The 21,811-nt window shown below is 39.6% G+C and overlaps 1 protein-coding gene across 1 annotated transcript in view; it reads right to left on the minus strand.

The window, feature by feature from the left end:
* Nucleotides 1-2,502: 2,502 nt before the first annotated feature.
* GADL1 (glutamate decarboxylase like 1) overlaps nucleotides 2,503-21,811 on the minus strand; it is a gene marked incomplete at both ends in the record, with an annotated part of 71,018 nt that continues 51,709 nt past the window's right edge. The window contains one exon of the mRNA XM_084281607.1: nucleotides 2,503-2,676. Coding sequence (XP_084137733.1) covers nucleotides 2,503-2,676 — 174 coding nt within the window. The remainder of the gene's footprint in view (nucleotides 2,677-21,811) is intronic.

A 21,811-nucleotide genomic window follows, 5' to 3' on the forward strand; every position in this document is an offset into this window, starting at 1 on the left:
TGTACATACCAGTTCTAAATAAGCAACTATGAAAAAATTACATTAGTCCTGAAATGAGACCACCGTATCGCGCACGTTGGATGTGTTAAAGGGTCAGAAACAATAGAAAATATATAGAGATCAGATGAAGTACTCACATCACACTGGAAGGTTAAACTACACCTTCAAAGACATCCGCCCACATGTTGGCTTGAGACACACTTTCTGCAAACGTTGAAAAAGTTCTCTCATTTAAAAAAGAACTACAGCCACTACAGCATCTGCACAGAGAAATGCACTAACATGAAGAGAGACAACACTTTTTTGACAGTAGTGTCATCAAAAAAACACCACAGGTCAAATTCTTCGCTGATGGAAGGTGACATAGCTTCCCCTGAATCAAAAATTAAGTACTCACCAAGAATCTGGATCATAATCAAAAAATCCTGACACTATCATGTCTTTCACTTCAAGGATGAAAAAGAAAAGGAGGAGGGTTAGCAGTCCTATCCACCTTAAGAAGCAAAAGCCAAGTCATTGCATCCATTCAGCACCCCTTGCCACACTCTGCAACTGACTGGGAGGCTAAATAAGCTTTATGGGCCCTGAATTTAGTGAAATGCTTTCCAAAATCATGATAACTGGTAAACCCAAAAGCACATAATAAAATAGGTAATAAAAAAACAGGTAATAAAAAAGTATTCTGCACATATTACAGGGCAGAATCCAGGGGCCATATTCTGCCATTTATTTTCATGTTAATATCAGCACGGGGTTTGGTTTGAAATCCAATGACTCCCTATAGTAGCACAAGAAAATTCACTTCCAGGACACTGTTAAAGACATCTGTCAAGTTCTGCAGATTTGATTCTTCCTCTTATCTACTGCTTTGATATTGTGACCTCCTTGGTTATTATGACCTTGTTAAATTTTCTATACCATCATCCTGGAGATTGGAAGTAGGAATGTCACGCAATTTTGGATCCTAGTACGATGTAGGAACTGAAAACATAAAAGCATTGTGTTTAAAGACAACTTTCAGCAATACAGAAAATGTTATAGCAGAAAGGTTCATATTGGTCGGTGTTACCTCGAATACAGGATAGGGAACAACCATTAAAACACTAAGGTAAGTAGGTGTTGATTACAGTGTGAAATACAGTGTTATTTCCATTAATCTGCTGCAAGAACTTCACCCCAAGAAATAAATTTTTGTCTTCACAAAATTGATCATTTTATAGCTAGAATGAAAACAAATCAGAAGTATACTATAATTCTTAACATTAAGACAAAGTTTGGAACCTCATTTTGCATCTTAAGGTTGACCAGAAATACTTAGGTAGTTCCCATCCTAAAAGCAATTAGGCTTTCACTGATCACTGCCACCTTAATTTCAGTGCCAAAATATAAATTATACACTCATAACATAAAACCAAGTCACCTAAAATCTGTAGGCAAATATAGACAGACAATGACAAATACGTATTTTTGCTACATTCTTAACATACAGTTACCATGCTTAAAAATACACATCTTTCAGGTAAATATGCTTTTTTTTTTTTTCTCTGCAATAATTTTAAAGTGCATCTAAATCTGTTAAATAAATATTTATGCTTTAAAAATAGAGGAAGATGAACAACAGTTCCGAAATTACAGGTAACTCCTGTTACCAAAGAGTTAAGTATTTCTAAGACACCTTTCCTATATTCTCAGCACTGCTGTAGCACTGGTGATGTTTTGTGTGGGCAACATTGGCAAACACTGACCAGGCCTAATCATTTGACTTCACAGAATCACAAAATCATTTAGGTTGGAAGGGACCTTAGAAGGTCATCTAGTTCTACCTGCTAAAAGCAGGGTCAATATTGACTTCTTGGGGCTTTGTCCAGCCAGACCCTGCAAACCTCCAAGGATGGTGACTGCACAACCCTGCCAGGCCCTCGTTCTATTGCCTGATGGTGCTCACAGTGGAAAATCTGGGCAACTCATCTAATCAGGGGCCTTGAGGAACTCCTTAAGTTTATGATTTCCAGTCTTACTGTAAATACCAACTAGGCCTCTACCCCTAAACACATACCAAAATACAGCTTTGACAGAGTAGACAGAGAACTAACTAGCATTTTAAAGCTCATTGAGCTAAATTCACTACTACCAGTAACTCAAGAGGAGTATTGCCTGTATATATAAGCGATCACTTTGAGCTACACTGTGCACAGGCACCCCATAAACAGCTGCCCTCCTTGGGACATGGACACCATTTTCAGAAGTGTTCCCCCAAGGAAACACTTCCCAGAATGGCGGTGGTGCTGCAAGCACTGGCCTGTCTCAGCCCCCATCAGCAAATACTTTTGTGTGAAGAGGTATTCTACCTGCAAAGCTCTGAACATCACTATGTTAAACAACAGTTTCCAACCTATATGTCAAGCTTTTTACTACCTTTGACAAAATAGCACCAGGATGCTGCTGCCATTCTCTGTCCATAAATATCACACGTGAGCAGTGCCTGGTGCTGCAGAGCTACAGCTACAAGTCCTTAGCAAGCAGTTCAATTTCATCCAGCAAGAAGTCCATGTCCTCTCGACTCACTTGTGGGCTGATCACCACCTGGCGGAAGAAGTTGACTTTGCCCCGGTGAGGCTGGTACCCAAGCATCATGCTGCCCTTCTTCATCATTCTTTCCTTAATTACTGGAGCAACCTGAAAGCAGAGACAGAAAAGGCTTATTGTCACCCTCAGAAATACGCCAGATTTGGACAGAATTTTTTTTTTGCTTTATGAAGCTTTTTTGAAGTGTCTGAGTCTTGCACTCCTTGCCTGTCTTCCAGTTGCCTGCCCCAAGAAACATTAAGGCTCAAACCTGAAGGCTTAGAGGCAGACCGTGCACTGAAACCCTGAGGTAATGGGACTCCGAGGGGAATCAGAGCAAGATCTAAATCACTCAAAAGACTACTGCTTGCAGCGTTCATCTGCAACACGGGAAAGCTTGGGTTAAGGTTCCTAAGCCCTAGATTTAGAAAGGTTTGAACTCAGGCAGAACATCAGCTGCAGCCGGTTAAGGGTACAGTTTATCTCCTTGTGCTAACTAGGCTAAGCATGATTACTTGTACTTCATGGCCCTTGTCCCACCACATCTGCAAAGCAGCCCTCCCTAGAGGACACTCTCCATTAAAACCCTGTGAACCTTGAGCTGCCAGAGAAGTCAGAGTGATGCAATATTAAGGGAGAAGTCCTGATCCTGGAGGTTAAGATTTCATCTCTTAGATTTACGATGCAAGTAGCATTTGGCTACTCCGCTCTTGCACTGAACGGGATGAAATCTCATAGGTGTCTCAGTGCAGGACGAGCCATAAGTAAGATTGGCAGAGTCAGGTCCTTATAGCTGAACACTTGATCTCATCCCAGCAGGGCTATTAACCTTGTCCAATTAATCTTATGCTTAACTTTAAGCATGCGAGCAGTTCTTCTGTGTCCTCATGCTTGAAATAAGTCATAAGCTTAAATGCATTGCTGGATTAAGTACTCTGTTCCTTGGAAGACAGAATTCAACGCACATAAGTATTTTGACAGAAGTAATATTTTAAAGACATGTTGCATTTTAATATATTACTAATAACACTAATGTATTTCAGAACAGTGCACTCCTTTGCAGCCTTTTGTGATGGTTTAACTTGGAACAAGCAAAAACGTGTATGACCTAACCTTGGTTTCTGCATTAATTTATTTCAGCTCTAAAAGTTAGTGCTGGAAACTACCAGCTGATCTGCAAAAGAAAAATGATGATGCCAGCCTTGCCTTAATAGCTTTATTTGCACATGGCACATTTTAGTAGGCAACTCCCATACGGTTTGCTTAGATAGAAACACCTACAGTTTTCAACACTAACAGCCTACCTTTTCCATATTTGCTCAGTGGTAGATGTCTAAATTACCATTCTTTCAAAATGTATATTGAATTCAGAGGAGGAATGTGTATGGTTCTAACTTAATTTGCCTCTCTGAATTTGGTTTATCTTTGTGACAAAGCTACGTGTTTTATTTAGTGTTTGTTTTTTAAACTATGAGAGTGATGGAGTAAGCATTCTAATTAAAGTCCAGAGTGTGACATCGGTATGAATTATACACCTGAGAGCAATGAATATCCTTTCAGAACGCAATCTGTAAACAGAAGTTTGTTTTTTGCATAATGCTGCAAGCAAAAATTGAGCAATAAGTTATGAAAGTAGTTCTGATAAACATTTGAGAAACATGAAGATAACGATGAGGACAGGAAGACTAAGAATTACAGCAGAAATGTTAGAGGCATACTGTGATACCTTCACTCACATTCAACAGCACCTATTTCCATAAAATCTAATGTAGAGCTCCGGGCGTGCCTCCTGCATAAAGATCCTAGTGAAAGCTAGCAACAAAATCACAATTCTACTGTATATGTGCAACACGTGCATCATTTAGAAAGAGAATTCATCAAATCGTTCCCTATACCATGGAAAGAAAAACATCTCCCACCTGGGTTTCTGTCTGCTTGGCAAATGATTCAAGATTTCCTCGGTTTTGTTGTTCTATGGCTCAGAATCACATCAGACTAACCTCATTTAGTCCATACTCAAGCAAAAAGAAAAATGCACTGGAGTTCTGCTTGGATGGAGATGGCAGTTATTTTGCATGAGACAGCCTCCTTTGTCCTGAAAAGTATGTTTCTTGGCAAACAGTCCTCTCTATTTCAGATCAAATATTCCAAACTGTGTCCCAACAAATCATTGAATGCCGTACAGTACAGTGCTAGCACGAGGGCAAGATCTGGACTCCAATTGTTCTTGCACAAGTTGCCAGCAGTGGAGTCAAATGGAAAGACTCTTGGTTGGGATCACTCTTGGTTATTCACGCCAATGTATGGACCTGCAACACACATTCTCTTAAACACTAAGTAAGTTTGTCATGATACATATTCTGCTACTTCTCCCATAGTTTGCTGTGTTAAACCCTTCAACAGTGTATAAGGCTACTAAGAGCTCTACTCTTCCATTTTTATTCATGCCAACTGTGGGCTGAGATTGCAACAATGCTGTGACAGTGCTCAGAAGACATCACACCAGCAGATAGCATACTGAGCACCTACTGATACAGAAAAAGAAACAAACACCTCTATCCCTGTCCTTGACAAGAACCCCCATGCGACCTCTACTCAGGGAACAAAAGCAGAACAAGTGCAAGGGGAGAAGTGAATGCTTTTTAATATACTTTCTTAAGCTCTTCTTTAAGATTCAAATCCCTATGGCAACTTTTAGCCTTTATTGATGTTCTATCAAGAATTATTCCGTTTGTTTTTTTTTGGTATCATATTATTGATTCTCTTCATCTCAACACCCAATGCTCCACAATCCATCATTCCAAAATGTGCAGCAGCAGAAATGGGGACCATGAAAGCAAACACAATTTGAACTTTAGCAACAGAAGTTCTGTAAAAACAGAAGTTCTGCATTTCAGTAGATCTTCTCACAGAAAGGAAAGGTAGGAAATCTCTCTTTCATTATCTCAGTCATTATCTCATTCGTCCTCCATGCTAATGAAGTTGTGCTCTTAATATGTTTGAAGTGCATCCTTCCTTTTTTGAAGACAAAACAAACACTTCCTACTTATAAAGAAAACAAACCTAAACTAAACTAAAAACTGTCTTGCAGGCTTTTGACAGGATTATTTTTGGAAAGGTTTTCCATCACGTATTTTGCATGTTCTATTTGCTAATGTGATGCAGTCAGTGTAACAAAACTATTATGGATCCTATCCACGGCAAACAGTAAGGAACAGAACATTTGCACAAATGCTTGAGTACATGTCTCACAAAAAAAAAAAGCCATTAAATGATGCATGGGATGCTAAGGCATGAATTTGAGGAGCACTGGGTATGACTGCTAACTGAAAGTTAAGGCAACTGCTGATTTGAAGCAGAAAAATCAGCCCTATAAGGAACTAATTACCTAGTGAGGAGTTCAATGAGTTCAATTCCCACTGAAGTCAATGAGAACAGAGGATGTTCAAATATCAGAAAGAGCTGCACAGCCCCAGTCAGGATAAGTTCCTAGGAAAGCAATTTATTGAGAGCAAGATTGCTTCAACAGTCCAATTATTTTACTATGGAACTTACTATATATATTGTAAACCTAATTCTTTATGTTGCCTATATGTGGAACAGTCTCAGAATTCTAAGTGTAATGTATCCTAAAACCTAAATTCTTTTCTCTCTTTCCCTCTCCTCACCACTGCCTTCTCACCATTGCCCTCCCCTGCCAGCCCACCCTGGAGATTATTATTTTAAAAGCTCAGTTCAGCAGCGTATTAGGTATCAGACTCAGTAGGAAGGCAGGGAGGGAGTGCAGTGAGTGTAAGGCCCTCCTCCAGCAGAGCTGTACACATGGCACACAACTGGAGGCCCAGGGAATGGCTTTGCCTGGGGATTGATCTGTACATCATGTTCTCCCCATGCTGTAACAGAGGGGCTGTAACATCTCATGCCACCTGGATTCTTCCCTTACTTTTAATAGCAGAGGTTTTAAAAATTAGAGCAGCAATGACATATGTAGTTAAACCCTTCTCCATTTACCTGGGCGATGGCCTCTCCTCCTACTCCCTGCCAGCACTCAGCCACACTAGAAACAACAGAAAATTTTAGCCTAAAATTTAAGCTGTTTTTGTCAAGAGCCCAATCTGTAACTGACCCTTATATACATTCATGTGGAAGATGACAATGTTCCTTCCCAGCGCATAAACAGACATAGATCTATGTGGTAAGTAGAAAGGTCCAGCATGGACACTGCAGCTGTAGTATCGACATGCACCAGGAGGACCAGGAAAGTATCACGTTTCCCTCTTCATATCTTAAGTATCCTTGAGAAGAGTGGTTCTGCACAATCGTGCTACAGGCCAGTACCTTAAAAACCACTGTGTTTCCCACGATTGACTCCTCAGTGGTAATTAATGTAGCTCTCTCTAACACTTGACGAATTTCCACCAAGCTCAGGCCGTGACCACATAACATGCTTCAGCAGCTATCAAGGACTGATTCATCAACAAAGCTGAGCACTTTCTCGGCAGGAAAAGCATACGCCTAGTGTCTCCAAGAGCTAGCTCCCAAGTCTGGATTCTTAAAATCCTTTCAGAGGACCTTGATGGAACACCTATTTGAGATCATTTGTTCTCCTACCAGACAGCAAGACCTCCAAAACCATTCTCAAAGTGGCCATGCTATGTAAACACGGCTCTTAAGATGTGATAATTTCCTAGCACATGGATTTATTGCGTAAAGTGAAATCTCCAGAGCAGCTCTGTTGAATAGGTGATATTCCTGCCCCATTACTCATGTCACAGTATAACACTTTTGATTTCACTCACTGTAAGGGAAACTCAGGTTGGACCTCTACAGAATAGCTTGCTGATAATGGAAGGTTGTCCTACCTTGGGTATGAATTTCTTTCTCAAAGCCTTCCGTTACCTGTAATGAATCTCTTTTTAGACCTAATTCAGTACTTCCGTTACCTGTAATGAATCTCTTTTTAGACCTAATTCAGTATTTTCAAACTGTCCCATCACAAACGATTTTCTGTACCTCTAACACTATACCTCTGTTACCCAAACGCTACCAGCACTGTTGTAATTCTCAAAGACTCTGGCTGTATTAGTCTAGTCGTATCAGATGTTAACATACCACCACAACAGGTTTTCCAAACTGTGGGCAACATTTTGTAAATTTTGTATTTTCCTTATTTACATGCTAAGCCAACGGGAATAAGTTACAAATTGGTAACAGTGCTGACTAAAAACAAATCCACTAAGCAATGAATTTGCAAAAATATATTGCTTGAAGGAAGCAAGATTGTCAATTTGAAAACTAGCACAAATGAAAAAATAGCATTCGTCAGAAAAAATACAGAAACCAGAAAAGTTTAAAATAAAATAAAATTATTTTGAATAGTTGTTTCAAAACAATGTTTTCAATTAAAACTTAAATTCAGTTGGAAATTGACCCATTTTTTATTGCAGGGAGTAGAAAAGGAATAAGGAAACTGAAACCAAGCAGACTGATTCATCTTAGTTCATCTGAAAACAAAAATTATTTCTGGTCAACTAAAACCAAGAATTCTATTCAGTTTCTTAATTCAGTGGCCAAACCAAAAAATAATAAAATCCATTATTTGTACAGCCATAAATACATGGGATCAAAAGTGCTGACACCACTTAACTAAAATGTCTGTAGAATTTCTGCCCCCCAGAAAAGACAGAAAGTATGAGAAAATCTGTGGGACTGCCTGTTCTGTCGGCAAAAATTGGCTGGGAATCTCATGCGAACAGCTTTTAGTAGTATAGCTGACTCTAATCTTGCTAGCCCAGCAAGTACTACAAAGTCAGAAAGTGTCTATAAAAACTAGTGTTAATACTGGCAACTTATATCTGCAATGTTTTTTTCCTACAGCTCCCAGTTCCCCAAGCACCTATGCAAAGTAAAGCTGATGAGCTCTTCCAGCTCCTGGCAGCAGGGACTCGCAGTCACCAGGCCCATTCCTCTCCTCCTGAAAATCATTTCAAAATTGTCGCAGACTCCAATGGAAGCAGAATGCAATTATCTAAATTTCCTCCTTATGCATCCGCTTCAGGTGGCAGTTTGCAAACAGCCTTCAGCCTTTACTAGAGAAAACCACACTTGCAGTAAATCAATAATCTTTCTAGGGATCTGCAAAAGCAGGCTAGACACTGTTGGAAGGACAGCAGCATATTCGCAGATCAAACTATTTTTCTTCCTCAAATACAGTCTTTATGAAACTTTCCGAGGTACTGAATGCTGCACTAGAAATTGGCAGAAGGCTGTAGCTAGAAGACAAAAAAAGTCACCCTTTTGACAAAATGGAAAGATCACATTCTCATGATTTCACAAAAATGGAAAACACATTTTGTGTTCTCGTCTCAATTCTTTCTTGCAATAGAAGACAAGTTCATGCAGAACAGTCTCTCTCATCCAACCACAAAAATCCATTTTGGCCTCTCTAGAAAGGGCAAATTTGTTCAGAGGTTCATGATTTTTACTTAAAAGGTGACTTATTGGCTATTCAAATTCTGACAAGTTACACTTCCTGCAAGAAATGATTCGGATTCATGTATATTCAGAAGAAAACAACTGTTGTACAGTAATTGCAACCAAGAAGTAAACAAAACCCCAATTCAATTAAGCATTTGGGCACAATTTTAAACTTTTATATATGGCCTTCTAATTTCAGTGGGTCTTCTCAACATTGTTCTTATCTTACTTAAACGATAGCGAGGTGGTTGAAATAATGGATACAGACTCAACAAACAGGATTGGTCCCTTGCCCTACTGTTTGGGTTGTCTTGGACAAATGACTCAATCTCTTTTGGGTAACATGCTTCTTCTTCCCTTCACAGGGGGCCTATAACCCTTCCGGGCAGTGAAGTCTCTGTGTGTTCATATATCTCTTGTAATTGACCCTGATACCTCACGGGTGCTCTGTACACTAGTATGATATATATTAAGTAATTTTTGTGCCAAATAGGTCTCACAAGCATCTGTCACCGCCTATCAGCTGCCCTTTCCAGTGTGTGCAGAAGATAACATTGATATCAATGATACCAGTTAGCATTAAGTGAGCACGGTAGCTGGCATTTTAGTATTGATCATTGGATGCAATACAAGTGAAGAAAACACTTTGCTTGGTTGGTTGTAATCACAAAACTAGCTAAATACTACAAATATTTGGAAGTAATAGTGCTTTCAGCATATTGTAACACTGAGAAAGTATATCCTCCACTGTTAAATATCTTTTGTTGCCTTGTGCTGCAAAATCAGTTGCTGGCTTTGAAACAACAAGCTTTTTTTTTTTTTTTTTTTTTTTTCTTTTGGTGATAATTAAAAACAAACTCAGACCATTTGTCAGCTGTCACCCCAACTGGGACAATCGAAATACCAAATATTTGCACACCCAATCATGGCTTTGTTCCTGTAGCCAAGGCGCTCTGTAAAACCCAAACATGTTTTTCTTTTGTCTAGAATTTGTTCTGGGCCCACATCCCTAAACCACTAATAAATTATTGCTGTACACTATTGCGCCAGTGTTCCCCTTGTGCCACACCAGGCAACAAAAGGAGAAATAAGCGCATTTGTCAAAATAGCAGTAACCACTTCCACATTCTTTGGAACAACTAGCATATCAAAGGAGACCAGATGCAGCTGTATTTTTGTCTTGATACAGACATTCTTCATGCACCTTCAACGCAAGGCTGTGCAGCATGTCTACGCTATCATATTTTGCCCATCATCTTCTCACCGGTTACTTTTTGCCAGAAGACCCACTAATGAACCCCACAAATCATTGCAAACGACCTGACTAATAGGAGATGACAGGTTGGTTTCAGATTTTGATTGCCTTGAATGACTTCTTTAGCCGGTCATTTATGCAACAAAAAAGTGTTCAGATCAAGGCTTTTACATTAACAGTATTTGCCTCTGAGAAGGAGGCAGAACAGACAGAAGTCACGAGTCAGCATGTGAAGATGGTTGGGTATGTGTTCACTTACAGATAAAACTTTCGTTGAACACCACTGTTTTCCAGGTACGCAGTCCCATGCTGTCTTCTGTCTGAGTACACGTGTCTTTTCAAGACAATTCACATGGATTCCTTATTATTATGAATAACGTTCCTTGTTATTTCTCACATTTCTGTGTTGCTTTACCAAGGTTTTATTAACAAGTCATGTGCAAAGTCTAGGCATTGAGAAACGTCCAAAGGCAAGAGCACTCAGAACTGCTTAAACAGTAGCAAGAGAGTCGAGTGCCACTGGTTTTTATAAAAACAATTGTTTTAAAAGCTTTCATAGTGCACGCAAGGTTCTGCAGAACACTTTGCTAAGTTTCCATTTTAGTGACTAGGTTTTCCAGTCCTTTCAATGCTGCCAAAGACAAGCTCTCTCTTCTCCATGCAGGATGAAAGGGCAGCTTGTCATCTTGAAAGCAAGAGTAACTAACAGGAAAAAAAATAACCTTTTTAGTTTGTATGCATAGGGATGAGCTTCTGTTCTCCTTCTCCACCGGGGAAAAAAAAAAAAACAGTGCAACATGAATGTCTGGGGCTGGGAGGAGCACTTTACAATAGAAAGATTACATTATTTGATGACACAAGTTCAAAAACTCAATACACTTCTTGAGTAGAAGAACGAACATTGCTTCAGAAAGTTGGAATGATTTCCAACTTGTAACACCTTGTGTATTTGCATTAGAGTAATGATTAAAGAACAGGAAGGAGTCTTTTTTCATATTCTTTATAAAGTTCTAAAGAAAAACGAGTATTACAACAAAACTGGATTTCCTCCCCTCTCCCCCCTTAAAAACAGCATAATGACCTTCACAGAGGCTGCTTCTAATCTGTTTGGGAGAGGTGGGGCTGTTCTATCATGACCCACACTGCTACCACAAAAGCAGGGCTGCTGTCTGAACAGATCACCCAATTTAACAAAAAAAAAGACCCCTTCTCCCTTCCATCCAGTGAAATATAGGACCAATAACTGTCATTTATTATAACTGTTTTGCTTGTCCAAGATTGATTTACTTAAAGCCTAATCTGGACATGAAATAAAGCTATCAAACCCTTTCACATGGAGTCCTACCAAGATCAACAACACTTCATCCATATAGATCTTGTCCCAGGATAACGCTCATTCCAGCTCAGCCTTCCTCATCAACTCATCCCCAGTTAGCATATTTTTTTTCCTTTCTCTCCACAAGTGAAAAGCAACATATGTTAAAAATCTTTGTCCTTAAGCCCATGTACAGACGCTGAACTGAAAGAGCAAAGCAGGATCCTTAGGGTTTCAGAATTTGCAAATTTTCTTGCACTATGAAAGGCTGCAAAGTAGGGGGAAAATAATGGCTTGCACCCACAATTGCTTGCAGTTAAAGAACAAAATTATATATGATTATGATTAAAAGGAGATAGATTGCAGTTGATCCTTAGAAAATTTGAAAGCAGTTGGAGGGGGAAAGGCTCAACATTTAACATTTGTCCTGCAGAGACTTGTAACAACATACTTACCTCAAAAGGAATATAGGGAATAAAAAAAATTGCTAACATTGGGCCTACTCTACATACCTATAGCTATGGCTCAACATCCAGAAGCACAGATTAAATCCTCTAATCCTGTACACCAAATTGATCTGAGAACCTTATTCTTTCTCCAGCCTGGCCTACGGTATTCACCATGGATTATGGTAAATTCCACAATTTCCCTTAGTGCCACAGCAACCTCTAAATCACACCAAAAAGGTAAAGGTTGGTCATACAGTTAGAGATAAAAGAATAGAAGGGTGAAAAAAGGTGAAAAACTGAAACATTTTTGCTAGGTTTCTGCACAGCATACATATTTTTACAAGAGAGAGAGAGAACATGCATAAGAAAACCTTTTGATCTTTGAAAGCAGTTATGATGTATTGTATAAAACTCATCCATTAAAGTCTGCCAGATTTCACCTCCGTAACTGAAAAGCTTCCACAGAATTCAATAAATACAAATAATCTTCCTACAAAGTTTATAAAGTCTCCAATTCATCAGTGTCTCTACTAAAAAGATCCTCTACATTAATCAACATTCACCTACAGAATTCTGCCGTGAGAGATCCTAGCAGTTTTATAGCTGACTTCACCTGGAGTAGAGTTAGACTAACAAACGTTCCCTTATAACTCTATTAAATTTGAAAGGAAGGTCTAAATACTCTGCTGAAAGAATATCAGTCTCAAATATTTTCTACTGTTTTAAAAGGAACTCTTCTTGGTTACAAAAAATGTTGTAAGACTTGAAGATATTTCTGACCACAGTGATCCCTTCTGAGATTATCAAGAAGTTCCTACCCTGAAGGCATGAAAAAGAAACATGTTCCATCTCAATCCTCTTGAGATGCCTACAGCTGGAAAGGAATATGAGCTTAAATATCTGAAGCACAAAATGAAATCTGAAGTATCTTGGTATCTCAGTACACATCGAGGAGGAGGAATTCCTCCAACTTATCCTCACACATCTTCCCAACACCACTCACAACGCTACTCAAAATACAAAGACTGCTTAACTGAGCAGATGATACGAGCTACACAGTTTTTCTGTGGCATTACTATTGATATTTTCTGGACATTTCTGAGATTACTAATTAGCAAGCAACAAGGAAGAGCAGTTTTATAAGAAGAAAAGACAAAGGGTATAGGCTCCAACCCTTTTTGTCTTCAATTTGCAAATTCAATGCTTTCTTGCTACTTCTTAAAGAAGTGTTTGACACAGCAGGAGAGAAGTGCAGCTCTCCTCATACTGAAGTTGGTGATAGAAAACAAAAGAGTGTTAACATAATAAGTAGATACTCATTTAAGTGCAGGCAAGCTTAAGATTTATTGACCTGAGACACGAGGTCAATATTTATTCAGAGAACAATAAATCTTGATACTTGGTTCTAACAGATGTTAATCCAATGTATTATTAAATCCATCTCATTAAAGCTAATTAGATTGTGTGTCCTCGTGAGTCTTGTTGCCAATAGTCATTAGTACTGCATGGGTCATAATTACTGTGCTTTTGATAATTGAATCAAATAATTTCCAATAAAACTAAATACCTGAGGATGGAAATATTTTTTTCTCTATCATGACTGCATTATTGTACATTTTATTGGTTCTTCCTTCACACTGCTGTAGACCTTCCTTCCATTCTTCTACCAGGATCAGCATAGCTAAGAATTCAAAAACTCTGCTTGAGCTATACCATTTTTTGAACTTTCTCATTTGTCTTAAAACCTGGTACTGCTAAAGTCACATCCATCCATTAGGCAGGTAAGGAGCAAGAACACAAATCAATAAGCAGCTGCTGTCAGGAAAAAAAAAAAAAAAAAAAAAAAAGGAGGGGGGGAAGGAACCACCACCCAAAGAAAAAAAAAAAAAACACAAACAAACAAAAAAAACCCACAGAAGTCATAATTCTAAGTGAAAATTACTCTTATTTTGGATTTTTACAGTGCTTTCCATCCCTACCTTTGAATGTGCAAGAGGAAGTACCATCCTTACTGTCGAAGTAACCGAGGCACACAAAAAGGAAATAATAACCAAGATCTTAACCACAACTCTATGCCAAAGCTAGACACCACTCAGGTACATTAGTGATTTAGTGAGCAGGATGGGATATTTTTAGTGCATATTTGCCTTGTAAATAGACTTGCAAAATCCAGACAAATTTGCTGCCATTTGGCTCAAAGTGGTTTCCTTTAGAAAACTTGCAGCACAGATGACAACTCCTCCAGTGGTTAACACTCCGCACAACACAACACATACCTATGGTTGGCAACTGGTGTGAACTTCATGGATCGTGAAGATTTAGCATGGACACGATGGACTACACAAAATTAAATCCTGGTCATTCCATTCTTATATTACACACATGAGTAATATAGACCCCTAGCTCCTAATTTCAGCTCCTTATAGTATTAATCCTGGGTGGTATTTTTCCATCAGAACCTGCATTGCATACAGAAGGCTGTTGCTTAATTTTGTAAGAGCCTCACACATAGGGGGAGCAATAACTTGAGAAGGTGTGTCAGGTGCACTGAACTGTACATCATGTGTTACCCAGGGAAATGGCCTCCAGCACTGAAGGTAAAATATGGAAGGTAGGATTCAACTCCCATCATTTTGGCAGTCTGAAGGTTAGACATCTAGCCTAAACATTTAGGCTTTGCTTTTAAGGAAGGAAACGATGCACCTCTAGAGAGTGATTTATCTCATCGTAGAGCAGGCATCTAAGATATATGGGGTTGATTTAGAAAAGCCTTTCTCCCTGTCTGTGGGCCTCAGGGAACACCTCCGCCCAGCTTTTAGGTGACTAAAGCACGGTAAAATTAAACTTATCTTGACAGTTTATCCATAATCAAAGATATCTAAAATCTACCTTCCTGCATAGGCCTAAGATCTGCATTGGTCACAGTGCAGAGGGAGCATATCCAGAGTACAAGTAGGATCATGCAGAGCCATGTGCTCCCCAGTTACTGACACGGTAGATATGTGTTAGGTGATGTGATTAAAGGCTAACCACAGAGAACACAAAGACTCAGCAAGGATCAGAGAAACAATGACAGGCAGAGGAACCCTAGTAACCTGATCAGTGAAAATGGAGCACACCACATGGACTACTCCTCCGACTATCAAAGGAGAGCACTTGCCCCTGGTGTGAAACCCACAAAGAGCAATGAATGAAAAACTCTCACAGGAATGCAAGGAGAGGGGTACAGTACATCTTACAGGATGCAGAAGGAAGAAAAGTCTGGGACTGTAAAAAAATGTATTCTGCGATGCTTAGGTGAAAGGACCAAAGGTGTGGATGGGGAAGGGTCAAGGTGAATTGGGGAGAAACAACTAGGAGAAATCAGAAGAAAAACATAAACAGTACCATCAGATACAAAAACTGTTGGTCAGTACACTCACATGGATGAACCCTGTTCTTGATCACCGCAGTCTATCCTATATTCGCATTAAATATTATTTCTATCTTCTGTTGGAAGTGTAAACACTAGTGAACTTCAAGACGCACAAAAGTAGTGAAATAAGAGGTCTGAGTACCTGCAACCTGCAGGGTTTGCAGATCCAGGTACCAGCAACTGGATAGACTCAAGACCTAAGACCAGCGACCAGAGCGACCATAATATGCATGTATTTATCCCACTAGATTTGAGTCCTGATCAGCTAAAGAGAATTGGGTGGTTCATACTGTTCATGTTTGTATGATTGCTATAAATGTTTGGATGCCAGTAAAGACACTGCTCTTTGTCTTTATCTGTGTGGCCAGCCATGTATTTTGTGTGTGTATGTGTACCCCAAAAGTTAGAAGGATTGTGAGGTCCTGCTTTCACAGTCTGTATTCATATTGAAATGAGTACGTGAGTGCGTGTACTCTAAGGACCCAGGGACAGAGAACCACAGTAGCCTCATACCTATCAGGCTAGAAAAGGTGAAATCCCCCTGAGTTCCTAGGGCACCTGGATTCAGCCATTTTCTGACACTGCACTGCATTGCTACTGCTCTGAAGTCTTTTCTGTCGTTGGCAATTGACGGGTGACAATTTTCACTGAAACTGCAGGGACATGTGCTTTGAATCATTTCCTATAAAAAAAGAACTCATTTGCATTTGATCCCAGAAGTGTCCCGTTGGTCCCACACATGCATACTGATCATTAGAAAACTCTGCCTTTTAAATGTATGTGGGGATCTTCATCTGCCACAAACGAAATGGAGAACTTCAGACTAGGATAAAATTCGCATAGGCTTTTACCTCATTATCATATTGTATTGTAAGGTCGCTGAGCTCAGAAACTTAAAATGTACAGAATGAGACAATATGAGATTTGCAGTTCTGATTCTGATTGAGGGAGAGCCATCTTTAACCAAGAACAGTTGTGAGAATACGTGCTAATACCATACTAAGGGTGTGCCTCGACTCTCTTGACGTTACTTCCCTTCATACATTCAGAGCCAGTTTTTGTAAGTTGAGTGCATGCAAATCCCTTTGGTGCACAGCTGCCAAGCTGGCTGTGTGTACATGCAACGATCCAGTTTTCATGTATACACAGGCTATCTGCTTGCATATATTACATGCATACAAGTACATCCATGCAGCCATGGAGGACCAATTCAGAACAAAAGTCAGACTTACAGAGGACTCCTTGAAAACAAACAAACAAACAAACAACAACAACAAAAAAAAACAACACAAACACAAAAACACAAGGCAAAGAAAAACCTCCATCTAGTTCACAGCATAACCTCCATTTCTCCAACATGCTGCAGAGCAATTGACATGGTCCTCTGCATCTAGCATGGCTGCAGGCTACTGTCCTCCTACAAGCTTCAAACTGTTGTTATTTTACTTCCCTCAGATGATTCTCATTATAATCAGGCTGAGTGCTGAGTTAAAAAGTAAGTGTATGAATCATATCATCAACTCAGTTGTCTGGAATCTGGCTTTGCCATGCGTTTCCTCATTGCTACACACATCACCAGTGTAAAACATGTTGTAGCTGCATCAAATTTCCTTTTGCTCTTTTTTTAACCCTACAATCGCCTGTGAGTAGATACTTATTTATTGCTCTCCAGCTTCCTATCGGCTGATCATCTGTGTCTTCACTGCCTTGTAGCAGTGACAAAGAGTTGCAAATATTAAACTTGCCAGCTCCTGGGACAAGACCTCAGGACTGAGTGTGTGTGTCCTGCTCAGTAAGAGGAACAGAGGATTCTCAATGCCTAATTTAAGCCATACACTGTGCATCAGTAGTTCACCTTCCCACAGCACTGTATCTTTTGCCATAGCCACCCCCCATGGGACTGTCTCCGAGCTGGAGCGGAAGAGGGCTGGTTCAACCAGCTTTAATCCCACCAGAGGAAGGATGCATGCATCAGAGTAACTAATCCTGAGTCATGCTGTTGCTGCTTTACTTAAAGAGATAAGCACAAGACAAAAAAAAACCCTCCCAGCTACTAAGACTTATTATCTGACACCCTCCTTCTTTCAACTGTTTGTCTACTGTACAGATCACAGAAGTCCAGTGCAGTGCACATCCTCCTACTACTTAAACACTGCACCTTTGATATTTTCTACAAACCATCACTCTAAGCACTATTGTACTAGCCTTTCCCAGGTCTCTAATCTGTCTAAATCCACCTACCAGACTCCAATACCAAAATTACTCTTTTTTTTTTTTTTTTTTTTTTTTTTTTTTTTTTGGTAAAATGAGCATTTTTGGACTGATTTTCTTCAGAGGACTTCATTTTTCCAGTTACATAATGCAAAATACATCTTGCATTTTTTTCCCTTTGAAGCCAGCACTATTCCCAAGGTACAGGACTAGTGCAGTTTTTATAATTTTGGAGTGGGAAGTACAGAGATGGATTCTCTTTAGTTTGTTTTTAACCTTATAAAAATCTGTAAGCACATTTTCAGAGCAGTGCTCCCCCTTCCCTGTTACTACCTTGTACTAAGCACCGGGACTCAATTTTTACATTCAGCAACTGGGTTTGGGTCTGTAGCAACTATTCTGAAAACTGGCATATTTGACTTTCTGCACTATATAAACACCACTAATCCTAGCTTGAAGTTACAGGATATTTTATGAATATTTGGTGATGACAATGGCAAAAAATGCTTCCTATGTGTTTATCAAGTAATTTAAAAATCACAGGTTCAATATGATATTAGAACTTAGCAATGCCACTAAAGACTTTCACTTCCACTTTAAGAGGATTCTGCCAAAAAGATTAATTACTCGGGGACAGAGAAAAACTTTAAAAGCTGGCAGGAAAAATGGTCAGTCTCATGTACTTTCATTATCCTCTGTCAACTGACAGGAGGCCAAGACAGAACCCGGCATGGGTTGCTTTTGATCACCATCTAGTGCAGAAAGTGAGGAACTGCACAAATTCAGGGAGAGACTGATTTCAAAGTAAGCAGCAGCGGGATTAACAGTTCTTTTCATCATTTTTAGAAGACCTCAGATAGGCTTAGTGAGTTTGAGAACGCAGAAATTTCCAGGCATCCTGAGCTGCCTGATGAAAGCCAGATATTGCATAATGACACTGTTTTCTACACGGTGGTGCTGTGATGGTCAAGAGATATAAAGGCAAGATCTGCACGGTGAAGATCTTTCTTCAAGCCAAACTACTTACTGAGAAAAAGCAACATGGTTTCACACCAGGAACCTTTTCAAGTCTCAGTATCTAAATGCTACATCTGTGTCATTGTCATCTGTTTTTTTTTTTTTTTATCAAGACTGTCAGAAATATTATTTGCGAAATTCTTCACTTACAAAAACAGACTATGTGTTGCTACGGATAAAACCCATATTGTGAGTAATTGTGGGCTCAACACTGAGTCATGCAAAATGGACACTACCTCAAGACTGGTAAATCTGTAAGGCAACTGGACAGTGAGGAAAACCTGGACAATTTTTCCAATAGCACCAGCCAAGCAAGGTCAGATCTTGGCTAGTAGTCTTGTCTTTCAGAAAACATGCTGTGACTTAACACACAGGAACTTGGTACCTTTACTGAGGAACTTTAAAAGGCAAAATCAAAACGAAACAAAAAAAAGACGTCTTTATTGAAACAGGGTCACACCTTCAGAATTAAATAATAATCATGCAATATTTCATCAAAGATTACCAGGAGGAATCTCAGGATGTTACATAAGACACACTTGCAAGAAGTCTTTGCCTACAGAACAGCCTTCTTTTTTTCACAGGAAAAGTACTGCTCTTCCCCACACTAAAAGGCAGGCATGCTCCTCATCGTCCTTGTGAGGTCAGGTTAAGGAGCAGGCAAAGACACTTTGACACAGTGACTTCCCTGCAGCATCCAGCCACTGTTACACAATATCTGTCCATGCCAAAATCCATATAGATGGAGTCTCGAGTTCAGAGCATCAGCTGAACTGTCACTCAGCATTCAACTGCTGTTAAAACTGTACTGCCTCATCGTGGGATTCAGACCTCACAGAGCACAATCCAAATGCCTGGGAAGCAGAGAACTGTAAAATCTTTACAAGCACAGTTTCATGTTTTTATTAGACATTGACCTCTCAGAGATGATTATTCAAAATATCTACTTTCTAACTCTAAACCTTGTAAGCAATATGTATTTTTATACAAAGGATTAAAAGAAAGAAAAAGAAAGAAAGAGGGGAGGAAAGAAGGGAGGGAGGGAGAATGAGAGAAGGAGAGAAAGAAGAAAAATCTCATGCTGCCTGGGAAGCAGGAGATAATTCATGCTTGCTGTAGTTCACTCTAACAGTCCGTGCCTTCAAAGCAGAGCTGGCAGTATCACTATGGAAATTATGTTGATTTAAGAACTGGAAGATATTTCCTCCTCTCCTCAAACATAGTTGTTGTTTTTCCTTTCCTGAATGCACCAAACAGACATTAGCAGTGTGTGCACTAATTAGCAGTTCAAACATATTCCTGTTGTTCTGGTGCCCCCCGATGGTCGCCTTGGCTTACTGCTAGCGATGGCTTAAAACTAGCTACTGGAAATAAGTGTTCAAGACGCAATCCCCAAATGCATGGGTAGCTCCCCACTCAGCTGGGTCAGAAAGCTTGAGCTCTGAGCTCAGGCACAGCTACCTGCACTAAATATTTTCAGTATATGGGTTCCAGAGTAGGGTACACAGTACCAGTCCTACAGCCAGGTCCTAACCACCAACCCCAAAACAATTCCTGCAGAGTGCTTTGGCAGCTTGGGCAACAAATCTTCCAGGTCAACACAACTACTTTGTAGCTACCATTGATTGTGAAAATGAACCCGATTCACGAGGATAGACACTTCTTACTGAGTCTCTGTGGAGAACTGCATGTAATTAAATGAACCCTGGCATTATTCAAGTGCCTAAGATACGCAGTACCCAGCACTGACCGTGCCTTCCCTTGGCTCCCCATTTCCCACATCCCACTGTCACTCACGCTGACCCAGCACAACCAGACTGTCCCCAGCAAGGTCCACAAGCAAGATTTATACAGCACTGCATCCTGTCCCTACTCACCAGCAAGGGTGTGGAGCACACCCAGTATGTTACATCTTCATTTTCAACCACGCTGGGGCACAGAGATACTGTCACTGGTCTAAAAATCAGCCTCTGTGAACTGATCACATCCTGGCGCAGTGCAGGCAAAAGAAAAGGATGCTCCCAATCAAAGAGGGCCTTTCAAAAGTCTTAATTTCCAGAGAATTTCAGGTAGAAAATAGATGAAAGCTTACAGCTCTTTTAAAAGAGATTAGAAGGGCAAAAGCTGCAATCTTTCAATCAAGAAAGAAGACAGCTTTATCTAAAAGTCCATCCTGGTTCATTGGCAAAGCAAAGACAGCAAAGCAATATTTAACAAGTTGAAAAGGGGAAACGGATCAGATAGCAATCAATACAAATGTGACATGGAGAAAATTTATCAGAAGAAAAAGGAATCTTTGATTGACGGGATTAAGAAAAGAAGAAACATCTTAAGTAGGTAAGTAGGTATGTTAGGGATGAGCGAAGCCCAAGCCATGGTTAATCGTTAAAACTGTAGACGAGGCAGAAGTGTTCAATAAGCTTTTCATTTCTGCAGGGAGGGAGCAGAATGAAGGATTCCCACAAAGCTGATGAACTTTCCAAGCCATTAGCAGCTATTGGGATGTTAAACACCTAGTAAGGGCAAATTTTCAGATCCACAGGCCTGGATGGCTTGTACCCAAAACTGAAAAAAGCTGAATCTTTGCATACATTTTGGGATAATAAGAAAATTTCAGAATACAAGCACCGGGATTAGAAGCGGCAAAGAGAGGGACAAAGTAAAACAAAGGAAACATTTATCCCTAATTTAATTTATAATGAACTAGAGGGTACAAATATATAGTTATTTTAAAATTGACATAAACAAATTTTAAACTCAGCCTTTTGTGTTTAGTTACATTTATATCTTTGCTGAACGCCATTTTTGGGGTCAGCCTGCCTTCACTATTTTGCTGATATTACAAGTTTCTCAATGAGTTACTCACACAAAGCACTAATAAGAAAGCCTTACAAAAGCCATTTAGATGAAAAATAGCAGGAAAAATCCACACAGCAACAGCACCCAGGAAAAAGAAAAAAAAAAAAAGAAAAAGAAAAAGAAAAAAAAAAGGACTACATAACAGTAATAAAGTAAAACTAAGCAAGATTTGAGTAACTAGCAGATCTCCACATGCAGCAAATAGAGCATTAATCAAACGCAGTTGCTAGTGAGGCTCCACAGAGATC

Source organism: Netta rufina (genome assembly GCF_964035555.1).
Source record: "Netta rufina genome assembly, chromosome: 2".
Taxonomy (NCBI): Eukaryota; Metazoa; Chordata; class Aves; order Anseriformes; family Anatidae; genus Netta; species Netta rufina.